This window comes from Quercus suber, unplaced genomic scaffold (assembly GCF_002906115.3).
Source record: "Quercus suber isolate HL8 unplaced genomic scaffold, Cork oak 2.0 scaffold_669, whole genome shotgun sequence".
NCBI lineage: Eukaryota > Viridiplantae > Streptophyta > Magnoliopsida > Fagales > Fagaceae > Quercus > Quercus suber.
Window position 1 is genome coordinate 142,959 of NW_027070110.1, and position 23,913 is coordinate 166,871.

General features: G+C 33.7%; 1 protein-coding gene across 1 annotated transcript; it reads right to left on the reverse strand.

The window, feature by feature from the left end:
* Positions 1-923: 923 nt before the first annotated feature.
* Positions 924-2,856, reverse strand: LOC112024710 (transcription factor MYBS1). The gene is made up of 2 exons (XM_024057340.2): positions 2,188-2,856; positions 924-1,700 (listed from the first exon to the last, which is right to left on the reverse strand). The coding sequence occupies exons 1-2, from the start codon at positions 2,598-2,600 to the stop codon at positions 1,229-1,231; spliced, it is 885 nt and encodes a 294-aa protein (XP_023913108.1). The 5' UTR covers positions 2,601-2,856; the 3' UTR covers positions 924-1,228.
* Between the last annotated feature and the right edge of the window lie 21,057 nt (positions 2,857-23,913).

A 23,913-nucleotide genomic window follows, 5' to 3' on the forward strand; every position in this document is an offset into this window, starting at 1 on the left:
TATTTGTTTGTTTTTTTTTTTTTTTTTTTTTAATTAATTAATTTATAAATGAAGTACTTGATTGCTTACATTTTCTTTCAGAACTAATAGACTTCTTGTGCTGGCCAACTCAGCCTTGTGACTTTTTATCACAGTTTTTGTTTGGGAAAATACCAATTGAAGTGGATGGTTTCTTCAAATAACAAGTAGCTGTGTCAACTATTCAATCAAAAGATATTGAGCATGATTCTTATCTTTTTTTGAGAAACAAGTCGGTTACTTATTTGGGAAATTGTACCAAATTTTATGTGGTAATTTCAGCAAGATTTCTTCTTTAGTTGGGGAAAGAATCTGCACGAACTGGATTTTTTGAAAAAAAATTCTATTAAATAGTATAAAATTCTACATTGACAGGCAGCAATAAAAGAAGAAAGAAAGTATCTAGCAATCCATTTAGCTACTGATTGTGAAATTGCATTGCTGTGTCAGAAGTATTTTGGGGAAGAAAATGTTATTCTTGGTTACATTGTCTTGTATAATTTCTTATTGAAGATGGCTAATGGCATGTATTGCACTATCAGTATGCACCAAAAAAAAGGGTTATAGACTTAGAGTACCTTACTACTACCTTTGTGTCATAGAATCACATGCGGTGCTCTACATTATAATGCATGAGTTGTGAAAGATATTGTTTAGGTATCTTGAATTAAAACTTCGGTACTTTCTAATTTGCACATACTTGCATGTTGAGATTTGGCATGCTTGCACGTAGAGATTTTTCATTTATGTAGGTTCCTCAAAAGGTGATTTGTTTGTTCTTGTTTTGTTTTTGGTTTTATTTTTAATTTTATTAAAAGGATAATCAACACAAGTAATTTGAATGCTAATAAAGATGTTCTTTCATGGTTTACATCTGAGTCCAAAAAGTTGTTGAAGGCCATAACTAGCAAAAATCTCTATGGTATATATACAATATGAATGCAACAAAGTAGGAATAATCTATCAGACTTAATTTGATTAGAATTTAGTACAACAAAGTAGTTTTGTGTTCTTAGTGAACTAGTCTCCTATGCGTCAAAAGTCTTGTAGTTCAATAGTATTATTCAATTCTCTCATAAAGAAGAATTCAGGTTCAAATCTCTCCTCCTCCGCTTATTATTAAAAAAAAAATATCCTATGCAAACGTGTTTTTCCCTTTCACAACCCACTTCCTTTGAAGGGTAACCTAAAATTTTGCTTAGAGGGAATGTTATTGGTGCATTGGCGGAGGAGCCATTGGGTAAGCAACTGGCATAACATAGGGAGGATGTGAGTGGGGATGATGTCCTGGAGGAAGCATGACAGGAGTCCCAACAGCTGATGCCATATGCACCGGAGGAGCAGCGACCGGGTGTCCAACCGATGTTCCATACATGCCTAAACCAGGCATATGTGGCTGAGCCCTATGCTTCACTGGTGGTCCTATAGTTGCTACACTTGATGGGTTCATGTTGGTCTGTTGGCCAGTAATTGGTGCCTGATGAGAAGCAACATCTCCATTATTCACGCTAGTAATGTCATGGATACTTGATCTCCGCCTATCTCTATTCATTGAGTTCAAGCGAATGAAGTACTTTTGGGCATGGCTAGCCACTTGTGTGGGAGTCCTGGAAATGACAAAGTTTCTTGAAATGCTTCTCCAATCCCCCTTCCCAAACTTGTCAAGACCAAGTAGAAACAACCTAAAAAATCAATAGCAGGCTAGTGTCAAAGTCTACTATATACTAATATAATCATAGCTTCTTTATAATTCACATATAATTCCCCAGAGAACATTAATTTCATTGCCAATTATTAAGAACTCAAAGATAATAATCAGATTAAAGTATTCACTAGCCCTCACAATAAATAAGTAAGTTTGTTGATGATAAAATACCCTATGAAAGCAATGATATTTAAACTTTCTCTATACTCTCAAATCTAATTAGTATGAGTAAATGCACCAAGTCCCACTTTACATAATATGATGCTATTCATTTCATTTGAAATAGAGAAAATCTATTTCACAGTTTAGATTTATTTTCTAAATTTAATAATATACAAAGTGTTACGTCACTCGATATCTTTAACTTCACAACTAAAGAGTAGAGATGAAGTTTGTCACTAAAATCACACAAGGTAGTAGAGTTGGCTTAAAATAAACATAAATTCAAAGACATGGAACAATACCTATGTTCTTCTTCTGTCCATGGAATCCCTTTTCTTCGTTCTTGCTCTGACCTGGACCCTCCTTTCCCACCATGCCCGGTTGAGTCATGTCCCAACCCTGGAAACCCACTTCCAAAACCACAATTTGATCTCTTATCCGAAGCCATGGCACCAGAAGAGCCATGACAGTCTTTGTTTGAAGATGATGCTTCCTCTCCCACGTAGTTAGGAAGTGGTATATGTCCAGCCTCTATTGCACTTACATCCTCCACTAGCAACTGGTAGTGTTGCTTTAACTCATCCATAGTTTTACTAGGGACCATTGAAGCAATCTTCTCCCATTGCTCTTTACAGTCCTCATCCACCCAATGCATAGCAATGGCATTTTCAAAAGTTTTCTCTTCTTCTTTGCTCCAAATTATTCCACTTGACATGGTGTAGGTATGCAATTGGAAAAGTTATGAGTATGAAAAATGTTGAAATTGTTAATGGGTTCAATTCATTTATTAGTTATACTGGGGGAAAAAAAAAAGAAAAGAGAAAGAAAATGGAATAGAAAGGGGGGGTGCATACGATAAGGGGGACTGGGACAGAATTTGTGTGTAGGATAAGGAGTGAGGTGGTTGTCAAAACAATCAATTTTTGAAGGACCACCTTTGGAATCAAAATGGATGGGTTCTTTGTCATGTTCATTCATTTCCTTCTTATAAAAAAAGAAGAAAGAAAAAAGAAAAAGAAAATTCTTGTGACTAATATCTTTTTTCACTGGCTAGTGAGACATTTGCAATCATGGAGTATGTAAATTGGAGAGAGGAGGCCCAGAGAATCTTTCAAATTACCATCATCACATGTGGTCACAACCACGCGCTCCTTTACAATCCGATTTCGACTTACGCGCTTGTGAAATTCCATCATGAATTCCTAATCATTGTAACAAAGACACGTTTGAAGTCTTTCGGATCATAATTGTGTATATCTTTTATAATTTGATATAATTTGATAGTTATAACATAAAAGGAAAAATTTTAACCCTGGATTGAATTATGTCACTAGTTAAAATGATTCAATTGTTGTTTAAGTACTATAATTAAATAATAGTAGCCAAGAGTTTTGTAGTTAATTGATTGACGTCTTTTAATATTTTTAATGAAGATATCTAAAATTTATATCCTTACGATTTACACAACGATTTACATTAATTGCCTTATGATATGTCATTCTCACGCAACCATGGGAAAGATGTCCTCAAGCAAAAGTCCCGCAAAGAATCACAAGGAGATAGCATGATGTTAGATTCATTTCTTGACCATTTGGGAAAGGTCCCAATCAACCATCACTAGGGAAATACTATATATATATATATATATATATGAGAGTTTTTCAACCTATGACGTCTGCTCCCGATGATAGCTCTTTATCATCAGATTAAGATACCAATTGGTTTTTAGTGTAAGCGAAAATTGAACCACAGATTTCTTATTCAACTATTAGATATTTTACCAGTTGAGGGTCATACTAACGGATGTCTTTAGGGTACTTATTAATAAATCATAATAAAAAAGTTTTAATACTACTTTCATGAGAAATACAAAAAACTGTTAACAATATTTATTGTTTTATCATTCTTCCAAAAAAAAAAAAAGATTCTAAAAATAGTTATTAAACTAATGCCCTTAAAGCATTGGTTAACATTTCTCATATATAAACCTCTCTCAACTGAAGAAAGAAAGTATGTAATCCATTATCCCACGACTCTTACATATCATTGTTCTTAGGCTCATTCCATTATTTTATTTATTGACTTGATTGTTAAGTGCTTTTAAGTTTTAATCATTCCCCATTGGTGGGTGTTAGCCTAGAAAGTAGGTAATTCTCATTTTGCAAATTACGCATTAATAATAATAGTCCCTACAACATCCAACCAGTGGTAAAGCCATACACCTTTTTTAAGGGGCTAAGTTTTTTTTTTTTTTTTTTGGAGAATCAGGGGCTAAGTTATATGTATCGGGAAATTTTAAATCCATAAAATAATCTTTGACTTGATTTGATATATATATATTGTCTTCTCATATATAACATAAAAAATTGCATCAAGTTATTCTTTATGCAACTCAAAATGACCTTTTTTTTTTCATCAACTGTGAACTATCTTTCATATATAAAGTTAAATAATAAATATTCTTCCAACGTGTTAGATCAAGCTTTTTGTTAAATAAATTAAAGATCACACAACTAGAGTATAATATAGTTTTAACAATTATGAAACATAAAAAATGTTTTTTTTTTTTTTAAGAATAAACTTAACTTTACCCATTAACTCTTTCTCGTACACGTCTCTTTTTTTCTTTTTTCTTTTTAAAATAAAAAGTGAGAATTATTTTTCATTGACTAAAAGAGTATGTTGTGTACGTACTACGTAGCATAACTTACTTCTCCTCTCTTAAAAGTCATCATGACTTTTAAAGTAAAATTTGTGGTATGTCTTTGTGTTAGAATTAAGTTCTCTATTCTCTATATGTGTTTGTTTCTTAGAAAAAAGGAAAGAAAAGAAGAAGAAGAAGAAGAAGAAGAATAAACATAACTTTACAAGTCCAAACGTATTCCTATAAGAAAAATATAGTGATAAAAAAAAAAAAAGGAAAACATTATTTTAAAAATTTATTAGTACAAATCTTTAACTCCTCACCACAAAATTTATAACTGTACTTTTTTCTAAAGCTAAAAATTGAAAACACAGGATCTCTATCTCTAATTCTTTAAATGCATAAAAAATTTTGTAAAAGAAAGAAGACTTTTAATATATATCAAACAGATTTATATTTTTAAAGAGACTTACACATGTTGAGTCCTAGTACACTTTGATTAACTATGACACAATAGTTATAAAAAAAATTATATATTCCATTAGTTACTTTGATTAACCACAAGTAATGTTTTTATTTGAAGCTAAATAGATTAAGCTGAAATAGAAATAAGTCTATTACACATATTAGCTGTCCTATCAAGGGACAACAGGTCCTCAATCACAGTTGGTGGGTAATGAAAAAAAAATACAATAGAAGCCAAAAGAGAAGTTCCAAATTTAGACAATGCATCAACACATAGATTAGTTTTTCTAATATTCCTAATCTGACTTCTACAATTGCCCTCCTTTTCCTTGTTCCTGATTGGGTAGTCTCTCCTTAGATTGGCTCTGGGGAGTGGCTGTAACGCGCTGTACGGGGGGGAACATGTAAAGAGGTTTTGGTGTTGTATTATTTTTGCAGGCAATGTTTTTGTTTGGGTCTGGTGCTTTCTATCTCTAAAACTAAAAGACGTGGCCAGTTCTCCATTTCTAGTTTTGGCTAAAGTAAGCCGCATATAACTTGCCAGTAGGGTTATAAACAACAATCAAACAATCTATGAATAATTGGTATTAGAAATATTGTCAAGGCACAATGTATATCTTAATTATTAGGGATCAAATCCAATATATTATTTTAATCCAAATTGTACAGGTAATTTCTATCCTAACCATACACATACTGTTAACTATTTTTGTAATTTTAGGTTAGTCTATGATTAGTGAAGTGAACTAAAGAACGGTTAATAAATTATATCAATTTAAAACTTTACTTAAAAAAAAAAAAAAAAAAAAAAAAAAAACAATCAGTTTAGGACTTTTTCGTTGAGGAGTAGGCAAGGGCATCTCGACTCCTAGGTCATTTAGGTCTTCGCCTCAGAGCTCCTAATAAGCAAAGGCCCAAATTTTTGGTGAATAGTCTGTTTGTTGTTGTTTTTTTTAAAAGCAAAGGTGAGTTACACTCTTACCTATTCACAAAGTTTTCAAAATGATTAGTCAATAGAAATTCAACCCAATTGAAAAGCTAAGTTGTTTAAATAAAAAAAATGATGTGAGTGCCAAATTATCATTTAGAAGCAATTTTTCCTAATAGCTAGATGATTCAATTTTTGTATTTCGTTATTCTAAATAGTTAATATTGCCCATCATCACCACATAACCACATACCCAACAATATCTTTCTCAACACAAAGATCTAATTTGGAAATTAAATTTCATTTTTTAATCATCTTTCAATTCGGAGATAAAAAAAAACTTCAAAAAAGAATAATATAAAAATCAATAGAATCTCAAAAGGGACCTCTCAATAAATTGGTTACTAACAACATATGTGTGTGTATGTAAAATATAAAATTTAGATGAAAATCTTATGAATGTGTAAAAAAATTACTAAAAAAGAAAAATATTTAGAAAATAATGAAATTCAAATATATATTATAACATTCTTGATTATATGAAAAAAAAAAATTAAAAAAATCCAAATGAATATATCACTCACATAATTTTTCTAACAATACTTGTTATAGTTGTTTTTGAAAAAAAAAAAAAAGACTTTTTAAATTAAAATTGATAAAATCATAATTTAAGTTAATTGGTTAGTGAACTTAATTAGTATTTTTGTATCTCAAGAAGTGAGAATCATTTACATTTTGTATTGAGAATATGAGATGCAAAATTACTAATCAGTATATATATATATAAAAGCAGAGACCTCATGCGGAAGTGCATGAGGTTTGCCATGTGGCACTTTTGTGTGAGTACTTTTTCGTTTAGCCTTTTACCTCCCATCTTTTTATCAATGATTAGTTTAAGCCATAAATGCAGAAAATTAAAAGGTTTGGCTCTACTCCCTTTTCCAACTTCTTGAACTCTTCCACTTTTAATTTCATTAATTTAAAAAATGAAAGGTTTTCTCTATTCAATGTTAGTTTTCATGTTCTTTTATATATTCCAATTTCACAAAATATCAAAAGGCCAAAAGAAAAGTAGGACTGGAGAGATAGAGAGACAAAGAGTGAGAAAATTAGTGTATATATATATATATATATATATGTGAAATTGGCTTTGGTTTTAGGGGCATATGATCTGTGCTTCTTAATAACACTATCAAAGCTTGATACAATGCTTTAACAACATATGTGTTTTCTAAAAGGATGTGTTTTTTGTCTTTATTTATATTTTTGGAAAGTGTTTAATCTTTGTAAGTGATTAAGGTACTTAGTTAAATGTGAGATATGAAATAGTATAAGTTTATATTTCTCTGCTCAATTATTGTTTTATTTTTAATCTCTTGGCATGTATATTTAGTTTTGCGAATTAGAAATTATAAACTTTTAAATCTTAGATGTTTAGCCTTCAAAAGTTCATGTGTTTTTTTTTTTTTTAAATACTTCTAAAAAAATGAAAAGGAAATAATAAAAAATTTTATATTGGAAATGTCAAATGTAAGAACTAAATATACATATACACCTGATCAAACAAAAAAGGGCATATAGTGGCATTTTTAAAGTCTAATTAATTATGGTTTCTTATGGATATATTGTGTTACAATTTTTTTTTTCATTCATTATTTTAGTGATGTATAATACATAATCGAAATTAATTTTTCAAACATTATAACACATATAAGTATTATAAAATAACTAATAGCGAACACGCGCATCGCGCGGGACATCCACTATTTATATATAAAAATTCCCATTTAAATTGAAGCTTTCCTCTTTTCATTCTTGTTTTTTAACATTATTGATATAATTTTTCACTTGATATTCAGAGCATCTACATTATACTCAACGGAATAACATAATCCACCAGTTATTCAAATTCTTAATTTCACATAATTAATCTCTAATTTCATTATAAATAATATTTGCTCTCATTAGAAGATCCTTTAATACATATTTCTATAGAGCTAAGCACCAAACTATCAAAACTAGAGAGCTATACTTTTAAAACTAAAGCTAGCTCGTCCAATACTTGAGTAAGGCCCCCGCTACTCCAGAAGAAAACATGTCAATTGAAATAGTGAAAGGGGTGACCTAACACAGCTTAGTAAGGGTAAGTTAAATAATAATTTCATAAAAATGCATGTAAACCAAAACATTTCATTTTTTGGATATTCAGATAGGAGAACATCTTTCATGCATAGTATTTTATACTATTCATAATAAAAAATTATACACTTTTCATAGGAAATTAATTGTTCTCATTTTTCTTATTAGAAAAACATAACAAAATCTTTTCAGATTGAATTTCTTTCAAAGTCACCAAACTTAATATTAACGATTTAAAATCATATATATATATATATATATTCATATTATAAAATAACCATTTCTTTCGTAGTCCCAAAGCTTGACGATTTCATAAATTACTGAAATAAGATAATTTATAACTTTTACTTAAATCAGAAACATCATTTTTAAAGAATAGCACAACTTTTCTTCATAAACTTCTCATAAGGGATTATAACTATTTTTTTTTTTTTTAAGGAAACAAGAGATTATAACCATAGTCACAAAACTTGACATTTAATTAAGAACATATATCTGATAACTTTTAATATATACTTTCATTAGAAATTTATATTTTAAAAAAGAGTAAAAACTTTCAGCAAAAACTTTAAGAACATCAGAACTTCAGAAACTTTTATCTTTAAAAAACAACAAAACTTTTCATCAGAAACTTCTTTTCATGAGAGCTTATAACTTTTTATAAAGCTCACAATGCATTTCAACAGAATCATTCTCTCAGGATCATAAAATAACATAATTGTTCATAAATAACATATTGGTTAGTGCATATCTGATAATTCTGTATAGATTTTAGAGGCCTTCAGTACACTATGCCCAACATCTAGCATTCCCCACAATGTCAGGAATTACCGGGATTATATCATAACATATCACACCTCTTTTAGTATGCTCAGATCATCAACCATGGGGTTGGTTGGCATCATTAACAAGTTGGTCGTTCCTAACAAGGGTGGGTACAATAGAATCCTCACCACTTTTAAAGGCCAATCACATACCCCTACTGGCCAAGTTCATTTTAAAGGCCAATCACATAACATGTTCCATGAAAAGTCAATAATTTAACCCCTACAGTTTGAGTTTAGATCATACCAGAGGACATAACCTGAAAACATTTCACACTTATACATTATACTGAAATTCATGCTTTTACATAAAATTTCATAATAATAGCATTTCCGTTATTTTCTTTAAACACCATGTTTGTGAAATTAGTAATAGCATCAATATGCTTAAATCATATACATAAGGTTTCGAAAGCTCATGAACATATCTTTGTCTAAAACAAGATTATATGTCATATCTCTAATCAAAACCTTTTAATGCATAATAATATTTTTAAAATAATCTCGTGACTTACCAAATGCCCATATCACTTATCCCTTACTTGAAAGCAGAGGAATTGAGAGTCTAAAGTCAAAGTAGCTCATACTTGGGTGCTCATGACACCTAAACTAAATATCAAAATTTATTACAATCAATTCTAACTTAAACATCAACTTATAAATACATCTTAAAACCTAATTCTCAAAAATCATGTATACCCTAATCCCACCTCAAAGATTTTCCCTAAACACAAGATACATGTATCAAACAACATGACCAAGGAGAAACCATTATTTTTATGTTCACATTCATGTCATGTCAAACAAAACTAAAATCAATTGAAAATGTACTCGAGTTTGGGAGCAATAGTCATGCATATACACAAGATCCTTAGGTTCCCAAAAGGGCAAAATGGAGATATACTCAAGTCAAGTTCATTGGTTTTAAGAATCCCCTTCGGAATTATAACTTGTCAAGCAAAAGTCATCTTAACAATTCATATTGAAAACGAGGTTTTGTCATAAATCAAATGACATAGCCTTAAAGGAGCCTTTCACTTGAGTCTTAATTGCGTTAATATACTTAAATAAGTATATTCAAGGTCTGGACAGTCATGGTACAACAATGAAATCACCATAATAGCCAAGTATAATATAGCATTTCAACCGATTTATGATAGTTACTTAAAGATACTCGTATCATGTCATTGAGCATAAGGCACACCCATACAATTCGGGGATGCTCTAAAGTATATGACACATTATTTGGACACAACAAGTTGCTTAGGATAAAGTGAGAACATTTTAAGCCATATCAGTTCAAGCAAATGAAATCTAGAGCCACAAACACACCTTTGCAAGAGTTCTTACAATGAGTCATGAACATGACATAAGTTACATATATATATATATATATACAAGTTACATTTTCACAGCATTAGACACACTATCGTTTTCTATAATAAGAGGTGTAGGTGCTGGTCTAAGCATTAGAAGCAATCAAATAGCCATGAAAGCTTAGAAGATACAACAACTTAACAAGGTGTCACTTGCATACAAAATCAATGAATCAAGAGTAGGAATAACATGAAAATAAATTAGGATCACGGAATAAATTCAAGTAGTGCCTTAGTTATACAAACAACATGGCTGTAATGAATTCAAAATTAAGAGAACTTCTAATTAAAAATTCAAACAGAGGCTATAATTAAATTATGAATCATATTTCATGTTTTGAAGCATATGCAATTCCAGGCTCTTAGAAATTGAAGTTGCAGTCACATAATTACTTTGAGTAAGAGTAAGAATATTAATCCATAGAATGGATTTTCATCATAAAAACAAAGAATATAAACAGCCAAGGAAGAATTAAACAATGAACTACTTACACATACTCTTTGGCCGAAATATGGCTGCCAAGACACAATTTGTGGGCTGCTGGTTGCATGAAAAAGAAAGATGTGGCATATGGTGGCAATGTTTTGTTGTAAAAGAAGTAAGAGGTGCGAAGAAATAAGGCTGGTGGTGTGAAAGAGAAAGGCATGAGTCATGGACTGGAAATTAAATATTTATTTGCAAAGTGCTCCTTAATATTTTGCTTAATTGCACTAAGTCTCTACGTTTTAATATTTCCTGCAACACCACCCTTATCACCTTTATTTACCTTCCAAGTTATTTAATTAAACTTCTTATTTTATTATTATTTTTAAATAAAATAGAAATTCTACTCTAGCCTAATATAAGTGTATATGTGTGTGAAGCTCCATCTTGGAGACTTGAACCCCGTCCCTTACCACCCACCCTACAAAAACTTTGTACTTGTGAAGTGACCACACCAAGGGTGCGTGGTGATCAACTTCTTCTTTTATTTTAATATCCATTTACTTAAGATATTACATGATGATCATTAATGAGATTATGCAAGCATACTTAATCATTAGGGTTAGAGGTGTAGGATATTACATGGTCTCTCCTTTATTTTCTTCTTAATATTTTTGAGGTGGTCCCTTCCCAAAAACCTTGGGCTTTTGGGCTTAGACCACCAATTTACCTGTATTTTGGGTTGGGCTTATCTCACAATGGGAGGTCCAAGAAATGGTTTCACAGACTATTGATGGGGTTGTGTTGTTTTGGCCTTGAATCCTACTAGTCTTGGCTTAACTGAGATGATGACTATGTGGTTGAGCCCTCTTCCTAAAATCCAAACAAGATTTCTTAACTCCCTAGATATGGCTTTCTTCACTATCACTTGTGTCTCATTATCCCAATTTTTTCCAACCACTACTTCCTACCTCTCCTCCACTATTTATATTCTTCCCTTAATGGGGTTGTCATGATGAGGGGATCTTCCCCATGTCTGTGGGTCCCTTTGTATCATATCACTGACTAAAGGGGATCTACCTCCTATTGTTGACATGACTTTCTTGTAAGTTGTGCCTAACGTTGGTTATTGCTTGGTGGGTGGATTCCCTTAAGGCATTATCTTTTGTTCGCGGTATCTCTAGGAGTGCCTAGCTTGAATGTTCGGCCAAGTCCATCTCAACTTGGCTAATTAGGTTGAGATGGGCCAAGAACATTCGATGAATGGGCCTGTAGCTCGAGGCCGAGCTGACATACTCGGTCTGTACAATAGCCCCCCACGATCTCATTTCCAAATCATGGGGATGGGATCGTGCTTTGGTCCTTAGGACGTAGGGCTTGTGCTTAATTTAACTGTTACCTCTCGGGGATCCCAAATGTCAAGTAATAAATGTGCCAAATTTGACAACTTGTCCTTCTTACATGCGCTAAGCCAGCTGTTAAGATCAACGGTCAAGATTGTCAGACCATTTAGTTACCGAGGCACGCGTGGGACAGAGGGCAGGGGTAGTTATCAATTTTCCCGCCCAAAGCATTAATTACCCTTTTCCCTATAAATAAGGCTTGGGTTTCTCTAAGTAATTTTCTCCATTTCATTTTTCACTCGAATTTTGTACTAGAGCCTCCCAAGTCCCAAGCTTCCTTCTTTTCAAGAATATCCCTCCTCTAGAGAACGTCTTTTTCCCTTGTAAATCTTCTATCCTTTACCTTCTTCGTTCCTTAATTTTCATAATGGGATTTGCCCAGCTTGTAAATATTGTTGCTGCTATTGAGGCCTTTAAGGTCAAGTACAATATTCCTCAAGACGTACTCATTAGTACTATCTGGAGGGGGATATAGAGAGTTAGAGGGTGTCGAGGGTAATCTTTATTCCCCTAATGGTCAGCCTAAAGGGTGGGGTTAGGTTTCCATTAGATCCCTTACTCCTAGGAACCCTTAGGTTTTACAAGCTCATCCTTGATTAGTGCCTACCCAATTTTTATGGGGTGGTAGGTTGCGTCAGCTGGTTAAATAGGTTATATGACTTTAGGCTTACCCATCACGACATAAGCTTCTTGTACAGTTGCTGCGGTAGCCTTAAAAATGGCTACTACCTTAAAGTCTAGGATCCCTGAATAAGGTTGATTTCTTGCCTCCTAGACTCTAATAAGAATTCCTAAGGGAAATTCATAAAGGTGAGTGGGACTTGGCTTGTTGATGAGCTCACTTGCCCGACCTCTCCCGACCCCTCCTTAGAGGTAGGTTGGTGACCTAAAAATTTGATGTGTGTATATATATATATATATATAATTTTTTTATCTTTTTTTTTTTTGTTCTCCGTTTTTTAGATTTGCAGAATTAACCGTTTCTTCTTAGCTGTCATTGCAAATTCCAAGTACACCAGACCAAACCTAAATTTTGTTGAAGTTCGAGATCTGAACAAGATCCTTCGATCTAAGGTGTTCGCCGACATAGACGGTCAGTCAGCTCCGAGTTTTGCACCTTGTCCATAGCTGCACCCCTTCCTACATTGGATTTCAAGACCTAGGAGTCTCTTTCCAAGCTAAACACCCTCTGCTGACTTACATCAACATTCGGCTAAAGGGATTCCTGCTGAATGTCTCAGAGAATGAGGCTCGGGAAAGAGGTCCCTGTAGAAGAAGGACAGACTCCCCGGAGCCATTCAATCATGGTTTGGGGGACATATGTTTTTGAGCAGAAGTCCATCATATTCTCGTGAACTAGCCTGAGGAAGTTCCAGTAGGCAAGGGAATGGTTTGGCAGAGGGATCTCCAGTTGTCGAACTACTTTTTGGATGCCTGAGTTTCCCCGAGGCCCACACCTCCTCGAAAGATGGTCATGGCCTCAGATCGAGGTTGGAAGAGGCAGAGGGTCACTGATAGTCTGAGGAGTTAGGCCAGTGTTCAGCCCTTGGAGCGCAACGCTCCTATCACTTCTGTTGCGGCTGATCCACCCATCCTCCAGTCGAGCGTTCTTGTTCAAGGGCTAGCAGATTCCCCGTCGACCGTTGGGGTAGACGGGGCCTCATCCTCCACCCCTCACCCTTGGGCTACCAATATTCCTTCACACTGGGTGAAGGATCCCTCCTTACCACCACGTTCCTGCAAACATACATGTAATACCTAGAAATTTTAAGGTCTAGCAATTCTTATCTTATAAATATGTATTTTGTTTTGAGAATTATGCTAAGGGAGAGGGATTAAATTTATATTAGCTTTTGAAATTGAGGTGAATATTCTATTTTTTAAAGAAATAAGTTAAGATAGGGGTATTTTGGTAATTGGATTTGCAATAAACCCTAATTACTTTTCCCTTTCCCCTTAGTAGCCGTAACTCCCACCCCTTTATTTAGTTTTAATGTTACTCTCTCTCTCTCTCTCTCTCTCTCTCTCTCTCTCTCTGTGTGTGTGTTTTATGCTATGTCTTTGAAGTTTGAACCCCCGAAGAGAAAATTGGACCATGCCGCCACACTACATTCTAAGCACAATGATTCTCTGCCATTTGATTGCTTTGGTAACTTATACTCGAAATTGGGTCTCCAATAACTCGAAATTGGGTCTCCAACAACGATTCCCTAACCAACCCTCTGCTCTAGCTTTTTATTCTGAATTGAGAAAGATTGCATCTACAATCTTGTTTTGCCTAAGTCTAGGTAATCACCCCAACCTTTTCCATCATAAGCCTTTCTTAACTAAAACTGTACACACCGAATTTTATTTATGCATTTGAGGGGATAAATTTGGAGTATAACATTTTAATTTTTATGGGGTTTGATATATTGTGTTATTATTGGATCAATTTGTTGGATTGGGAATCCTACGGGTTCAAGCATGTATTGGGTTGAGAATGGTTTAGGTGAATCTCTTGATAATAGAAGAGCTTAGGCTAAATGGATAAAAATTACTAATATGAAGGGATGAAGGCCTGGACTAGTTGGACTCTAGGATGCTTAGTGAAGTCAATTACTCTATTGAATATATTTTGAGTATTCCTTGAATTGAGGTTTCTAGAAAGGATTAAATTAAGTTTAGGAAAAATAGGCTTTAGTTGGATTAAGTAGCTTTGTCTAAGTCTATGAATTAATTTGTGTATTGGATTGTAATAGGTTGAACTCCTAATTTTGGTGTCCTCTTGGTATGGCTTTTGGAGGTAAGTAACCTTTCTCCTATTTGGTTTTCTTTTGCGTATTTCACTGTAATTTAGCTACTAAATATTAGCTTACAAATGTTACAATTTTATTTCAATTGTTTTAGCTACATTGATTTAAAGTAAAGAATAAAGAATTGTCATTAATATATTTGATAATTGAATATATGATTTTTATATATGTATTTGAATGAGATATATTTTTGTTTGAACTATGGTTTGATATATATGACTTTGGACAATTTGACTATATTTTAACTCTAATACCCAACCAATGGAGGTTATTTATTGGTACCGAAACTAGTTCTATCTGGGGCATTACGAGCCTATTGTGTTTCTAGACCTAGCTAATGGGGTTTATACATTAGCACGAAACTAGTTTCATCTAAATCTGATGTCCAGTCACGGGGATATAACGTCACCATATCCATAAAATATTGTTAAGAATATGAATTATATTTGAGTATTTGAACTGTTTTGAGTCCTTGAAACTGCTTATGTGTTTTGGAAACTATTGTAAATTACAGCTTTTGATATATGGAAAACTGATTTTTTTCTAATCCATCTATGATATATTTGTAAAATTAAAATATTCAATCTATGTACAACTATTATTTTACTGATCTATTTGCTTGATTGAACCTATTAGGACTTTGGTTACTTATTGAGTTGTCAACTCACCCACCTTTTCCCCTCCAACTTCAGATTATGAAGAACAGCAAATTTTGGGCGTTTTGCTGTTGTGTTGTGAGTAGGGAAAGAAGTTTAGTGATTTTGGGATTAGATGATCTTGTAATAATCTTATACCTATTAGACAATTGGCATTATGTACACGAGGTTTGGATTTTGTTCCTATTGAATTATTAGAGATCTATTCATAAAGAAATTGTTGAGGTATTTTGGATTTATTTGATGTAATTTTTGAGGATAAATTTTAGTTGCTAAGAAGGCCTTGCACACTTGTTAGGTGCTTACTTTATAAGCATGTGGTCATTGTCACGTGCCTATATTTATAGTTAGGTGTATAGAGTTATTTACCTGCTCTTTACCTTGATGGCTTGGCACTTAATTGTTTAACAAAAAGAAAACAAAGGGTGTTTGCACGGGGCACGACCCTTATCAGGTATGACCCTTGACTATTAAAACAAATGAAACCAAGCATATTTGCTTGGCTCCTCCCCCTATTTTGGCTTACTTAGGTTTTTGCCCGACTTGAGGCCGAAGATATGTCAAGGTTAAGTTTATGACCTTAGTTAATTTTCTTAAGGTTTCAACCTAGTTGATGACTGAGATCAAGTTGAGGCTAAGTTTCTATTCTTAGATAATCTTCTTAAGGTTTCCACCTAGTCAGCGACCGGGATCAGGTCGATGCTAGCTTTTTCTTAAGGTTTCCACCTAGTCGGTGACTAGGGTCAGGTTGAGGTTAGGCTTGTGTCCTTAGTGAATTTTTTTAAGGTTTCCACCTAGTCGATGATCAGGGTCAGGCTGAGGCTAGACTTCTGTCCTTATTTAATCTTTTTAAGGTTTCCTCCTTCACTACAGCTCAGAGTCTGACCACCAACGCTTCGTACTTAGCTTCATTATTTGAGGCTTGGGAGCCCAATTGAGCGAATGTTCTACTCTTATAGCTTCTAGTGACTCCAATTTGAGTGAATGTTCTACTTAGTGGGCTTCTTATATTCTTTCTTTATGCCTCACACCTTTCTTTGATTTATTCTTCTTTTAATTCACATAGGGCCGGAATTAAGTTGGCTTGAGCATTCAACTTTATTGTAAATTTTTCTAGCATGCTCATGTCAATAGCTATTTTCTTTTCTTTGTCTTCCACTTCTGATTAGGCTTTATTCACATCTTGTAGGTCTTCAAGTTTGATTTGGGTTCAGCCCACTTGAATTAGAATCTATCATTTTGTCTCAAATAAAGCCTACTAGCATGCAAAATTCTTATAACCTATAAAACAAAGATAGATTATAATCAGTCATAAATTACCATAAAAATGAGGCTAAATATGCAAATATGAGGGTAATTTATTTTACATATTTCGTGCACATCATGATGCTTGGTACAAAACTCTTGGTGTACACATTTTGCAACAAGATCTCCTTCTTCCCCTTCTAAACTCATAGGTTCAATAGGTGGAGGCTGGGGATTTCTCTATGAAAATCTTTAGGATTTTTTACTCGACAACCTTAATTAAAGTACGGCTTGGTGGTAGGAGTGCCAATGTTTGACCCAACTTACGAACACGAAACCAACATGACACGGGTTTTTGTGGGTTAGGGTTGAGCTTTAGTGGGTTTAAGTTATAAACAGGTGTTGAGGTACAAATTTTCGGGCCTTAATTTCATTAACCCACTCACAAAAATACCCATACGAGCCCATAAATCATTTTAAGCCCACATAAATATTTCCCACATATTACTCAAATATTCTCCATGATATTGGGCTCTCACAAATGTTTCCTATATAAAGCCCTATAAATTACCTTGAGCCTCTCACAAATATTACCCATTATATCCCAAATATTATCCAACTTAGATTTTCCACAAATAATACTTATCACATTACTACCAAAATTGGGCCACAAAATTACACTATCTCCACGAAAAGCCCAACAAAACCTTCTTACAAAGCCCGTTGCTACACGACACCTTTACTAAGCCCGTTACTACACGACACCTCTAAAGCCCCCTATGATGCGGCATCTCTAAAGCCAGTTGCTACATGGCACTCTTTACTAAGTCCATTGTTACATGGCACCTTTACAAAGCCTGTTGCTACACGGCACCTCTAAAGTCTATTGCGATGCAGCATCTTTAAAGCCCATTGCTATACGGCACATTTACAAAGCCCGTTGCTACACGACACCTCTAAAGCCCGCTACGACGCGGCATCTATAAAGCTCGTTGCTACACGGCACCCTTTACTAAGTCCGTTGCTACACGGCACTTTTACAAAGCCCGTTGCTACACGGCACCATTTACAAAGTCTGTTGCTACATGGCACTTTTACTAAGCCTGTTACGATATGGCACTTCTACTAAGTTCGTTGCTACACGACAATATTTTTATAAAATCTCAAATCATTTTACAAAGCCCAAATATTAATTTGGCACTTATTTTACAAAGCTCAAATACTAATTTGGCACTATTTCATAAAGCCCAAATGTTAATTTGGCACTTATTTTACAAAGTCCAAATATTAATTTGGCACTTATTTTACAAAGCCCAAATACTAATTTGGCACTCTTTCATAAAGCCCAAATATTAATTTGACACTTGTTTTACAAAGCCAAAATACTTATCTTGGCAACTATTTCATAAAGTCCAAATGCTATTTTGGCACATATTTACAAAATTCAAATATTATTTTGACACTTATTTTACATATACTAAATCCCACACTCATGGGAAATATAATTATTCATCCCTCAAAAAGCACCTCTCTTACAAGATTTATAAAAACTCATGAATATCACCCATGGCAAAACTATTCATTTTGTAGGAACAACCAAGCCCAAGGAAGCTTAGCTACAAAGCCTAGCTGGACCAGCCCAGCTCACACACAAATTCTAGCAACTAGAGGTCACGTGAGCTGACCAGCCAAAATCCAACACAACTAAATAGCTGGAGCCCATTCCCATCAAGTCCCAACTTGTCTAATTAGATCAGAAGAGGACACGGGTCCATCAGGGATTAAACCTTTCCTCCACAAGCTGAAATTTCATGATTTCTCATGTGACATAAAGCTGAAAGTGATGTGACAAAAAGCTGGGAAGCTTCAGCCAGTTGTCACTTCTTTCTTCTCTAACCCATTCAGTTAAGAACTAAGAGCAGCCATGACAAGGCCCTTAAAGCTTTTGAAACAACTTGAAATCAACTCATTTTCATACTAAAAACATGTACTCTCTAGTTCATGGACAAAGCACATGAACCCCAAATGGGGAAACTTAGAGAAATGTGGTTTGGAGGGCACCAAGGGGATCCCAACAGAGTTCCCAGCAAGGGCTCCAAAGATTGACACCTAGCTTGGGGTGACACAATCTGCCCTAGGGAGTTCTGATTCTAGCAATGGCATAACCAAGATCATTAGCCTAAAGCATGCTCTAATCCCATCAGCCAAGGCCAATCAGCATTCAATGCTAAGTTAGAATCCCAGCTGTTATTACCCAAAACAACAAGAACCTTCTAAAAGTTGAGCTTACCACTATTAGCTAAAATCCCAGGAACGATTCTCTAAGGATTTTCTGAGGATTAGGAAAGATTTAGCAGAGATTATTTGCTAATCACCCCTTAAAAACCCAGATATAAATGGAACTCTCCATTAATGCTTAAAAAAAAAACTCCAAGATACACTAGGACATACACCAGAAAAGATTTTTCCTTAAACTCTCTATTTAAGCTTTCTCCAAGCTTTGGAAAAGCCACTGAGTTCTTAGTTTCAAGCTTAGAAAACTAAGTTCCCCAACTCCTAGCTCACAAACACTCTTCATAGTTTTACTCATAAACACTTATCTACTCCCAACAAAAAGCCCCAGCAGCCTTACTATACACTCTCACTCATTGCTCATACTACCCACAAATGATTCTCTCTATTCACTACATATACTATATTCACGAGCATGCCTTGGCACCATAATGATCTTGCTGCGCTAGCTGGGATCTCTCTCTCCCTTCATCTCACACTAAATTTTTCTCATTATTTGTTATAATGGAGCCCATGATATTTACTTATTCATTTACTATTGAAGGTTATGATGTGACTATTACTATAAAGTTTTTCCCTCATATTATTGTATTAGAAGACTCTTCTCCAGAGCTAACAGATGATGAGTTTGAAAATGTGGATACTTTCCTTAATATATGAAATAGCTAACAACTGGAAGTTTATTCTATTTTGTCTTACTTTACCACTGGGTTATTTTCTGCAGAAGCATTTTACCGCTTGGCTATTTTTTGCAGAAACATCTTACTGCTCGGCTATTTCTTACAATATGTTTTTTAACCATGCTGACATGTCTGCTGTAGGGATTGTTTATGGGTCATTCTTGTCAGTCTCAATCTAGGTCCAAGGCATAAAATACAGTGAATTCTTTGGATCTTCACCGATATCCTTTAGGCCGTGCATCAAGCCCATCATCAAGTTTCGGTTTAGACCCCCAACCCAATATAAATCTCATTTGTTGGAAGGAAAATTTTTTTGCCCCCGACAACAGGTTAACCTGAAAGCAACACGATAAAAAATGTGTCATAAATAGGTCAATCCACATGACCTGCAATAGATACATTTGACATGCCAATTTATTTGTGTCAACCTAAAATGACCCATTTAACACAAATGGTTTAACTTGTATAACCAATAAATATTCATTTTATTTTAGATTTGTCAAACACATATCCAACCTATATTTTAAACTTAAAAAGAAAAGTGAGAAATTACAAAAAATTTACAAGTGATATAATTGTAAATCGAAATTTTATAAACCCTAGTCGTGATCAGTCTACTGTTTGTACCAACTCTTACAATATTAATACTTAGCATTTGGCAAGTTATGTGGATGTTATATTTTTTTTGAACAACTCTTCTCCAGAGCTAACAGATGATGAGTTTGAAAATGTGGATACTTTCCTTAATATATGAAATAGCTAACAACTGGAAGTTTATTCTATTTTGTCTTACTTTACCACTGGGTTATTTTCTGCAGAAGCATTTTACCGCTTGGCTATTTTTTGCAGAAACATCTTACTGCTCGGCTATTTCTTACAATATGTTTTTTAACCATGCTGACATGTCTGCTGTAGGGATTGTTTATGGGTCATTCTTGTCAGTCTCAATCTAGGTCCAAGGCATAAAATACAGTGAATTCTTTGGATCTTCACCGATATCCTTTAGGCCGTGCATCAAGCCCATCATCAAGTTTCGGTTTAGACCCCCAACCCAATATAAATCTCATTTGTCGGAAGGAAAATTTTTTTGCCCCCGACAACAGGTTAACCTGAAAGCAACACGATAAAAAATGTGTCATAAATAGGTCAATCCACATGACCTGCAATAGATACATTTGACATGCCAATTTATTTGTGTCAACCTAAAATGACCCATTTAACACAAATGGTTTAACTCGTATAACCAATAAATATTCATTTTATTTTAGATTTGTCAAACACATATCCAACCTATATTTTAAACTTAAAAAGAAAAGTGAGAAATTACAAAAAATTTACAAGTGATATAATTGTAAATCGAAATTTTATAAACCCTAGTCGTGATCAGTCTACTGTTTGTACCAACTCTTACAATATTAATACTTAGCATTTGGCAAGTTATGTGGATGTTATATTTTTTTTGAACAATGTTATTATGAATTTGGGTAGAAGTGTATGCACTTCTTTTGGAGCATAAAGAACTTATTTCGAGATGGATGTTATATTTTTGTTGAACTGTTTTATTTTGAATGTGTGTTGAAAACTTGAAGTGTATGCATTACTTACGGGATGTAAAGAACTTATTTATATATGAATATTATATATAATATTAAGCGGTTAAAATAGATTATGTCACATTCATGTCATCCCAACACGACCCATTTATTAAGCGTGTCAAGTGGGTTTGGTCGTGTCAACCCGTTTCATTAATAGGTCAGGTTTAGGTTGAAAATCCATGGCACAATTACTAAATGGGTTGAGTTTGGGTTAAGGCATTTAGTTGAATACCCTTACTTCAACATGACATGAACTCGACACAATAACCCGAGTTGACACCCTTACTCAATGGGCCTTTAAATTTGCTCTCCATTAACCTACAAAACCCATTCTTACAAGTGGCTAAAATAGAGAAGTTTCAATCAAAAATAGAATCCAAAAATCTTAATCAGTCAAGCGGTATCAAGGAGGTATCAATATTTAATGAAGCTCAATTGCTTAACTTGCAATCAAGACTAGAGTGGAGGTAGCAAATTCAGTAATTCTTGAGTAGATTATTGAACAAACACATGTCTTCAAATATCATCTTCAAACACACTCCTAGACAATAAGAACTTACAACTTAGAAAATAAAAATAAATAAAAAATAAAAAATAAAATAATAAAGAACTTATAACTCAAAATACAATTAAACAAGGTTTTGTATACAGGTTGCCACTAATATTAATATAGCTTATCTAGGGTGCAATTCAACCAAAAATTAGTATTATAAAAAAATAAATTTATTTAAAACCTATTTAAAAATTTAATTAACACAAAAAAAAAAAAACCCTAGCATTATCCAAAATAGATATGATAATTTATTACACACAAAATTTTTGTAACATTCAAAACAACCATGACATACACTCAACCTCTTCAATCTTGTTATATTTCTCATTCAATTGCATAAGATGTTCATAAATGAGTCCATAACATGAAAATAGTTACTAAAATTAACTTTCATGATTTCTTTGGGAGGGGATCAAGTCTTTAATGTGAGCATAGATTGAGAAAAACTTTCTTTGGGTTGCGGTGCAATTCTGGGATTCAAGGGACCGTGTCTTTAGATTTCAAGTGGCTGAACTTTGTCCCATAATTGAAGAATTTTCTACTGTTCTTGGCTACAATTCTCTTTCTCGACCTATCACACTATCATACCGTCACAAGGATGGGATAACAGTATCTTGACTACTTGGTCTTTCTATTGAGATTGTCAACTGTTTGATTAAGGGGTATTGGGTGAATCTTAAAATGGTTGTGTATGCCAGAAGTGACAACAATATTTGATTGACCTCTAATAATTTATACTAACTATTTGACTAATAAAAATAAGTTAACACTGTGAGAGATCGCGTCCCCGGTCTGTTTTTGGTGTTGGGCCAAACCTATGTGAATGGGTGGAGTCGTGTTATTGTCTCTCAAAATGGAGGTTCGATTGATTATATTTTCCCCTTTAGATTAAGGGTTTTACAATGGAGTTGCCACTTACTTAATTATTGGAATAAATAAGAAAACCAAAATTGAAAAAATTCCTCATTTTATTGATTTGAGAATGAATGTACATTGATCATAGGAAATTACATGACTTTGGTCCTAGATGCAATCTAAGATAAAAGTACATGGCTTTTTTTTCTAATTACTATCTAAAAATTAAAAATTACATGGATAAGCATTAATCTATCAACCCTTGATCTAAGCTCGGAGGCTAAGTTACAAGATGGGAAGGTGTTAGACACCCATTTTGCCAATAAAACCGATCTTTTAGACTATGGTGGGCAACATTCATATCATATCATCCAATATGTTATCAATCAATTTGCACGTTAAATTTAATGTGTGTGCATATGATAAACCCTAATTCCATTTATTAATCATTGCATTTCGATTGAAAAAATAAATTCCAGTGAATGTATATGGATGATGATATCCTAGATTCAAGGATTTGAGAGAACTATGAAACTAACATGTTTTTCATATTTTGGATGTGGATTTAAGATCAAAATTAGTGTCATGCATGAACATGTGATGAACAACAAAAAACATTTAAAGAACACATATAATCATTTAAACATATTCAAGGAATTTAAATAATCACTAGTATGTTTTAATCTTAAATTCTCATCATAGCAATATAAAAAAAAACAAGTTAGGGAAAAGGAATTATTGCATGCAAGATGCACATGGTGGAGGAGGAGGCTCTTGGTGAATGTCATAAAGGTGGAGTAGAAAGAAGAACTAGGAGTGGGAGAGTGAGTCTCACTCAATACCATGAAGGGGGGAGAGGTTATATAGTAGTAGCAAAGAAAATGTAAATGTAAAGTCATTTAATGAGGGTTGACAAAGGATCAAAGATAATAATGAACCTAGATCTCATTTTAGTATTTAGAGAAAGCTGGTGCATTAAATGTGGAGGTTGGTGGGAGTAATGAGTAAACTAAATGACCTAGAATTCGGTTTTTTTCATAGCTCTTGTAACAACTTGCAGAGCCAAATTCAAAAAATCATATCTTACTCAATTCTCATCAGAATTGTCTCATTCTAGCAAAATTAACCTCACTCATAGATTCAAAATATTATGA

What these genes read in the sequence shown, in the direction of transcription:
- LOC112024710 (XM_024057340.2), bottom strand. Translation starts at nt 2,600, where the DNA reads ATGTCAAGTGGAATAATTTGGAGCAAAGAAGAAGAGAAAACTTTTGAA. An exon ending in TGGACAGAAGAAGAACATAG is followed by an intron (nt 1,701 to 2,187) that starts GTATTGTTCCAT and finishes TTGATTTTTTAG; the next exon opens with GTTGTTTCTACTTGGTCTTG.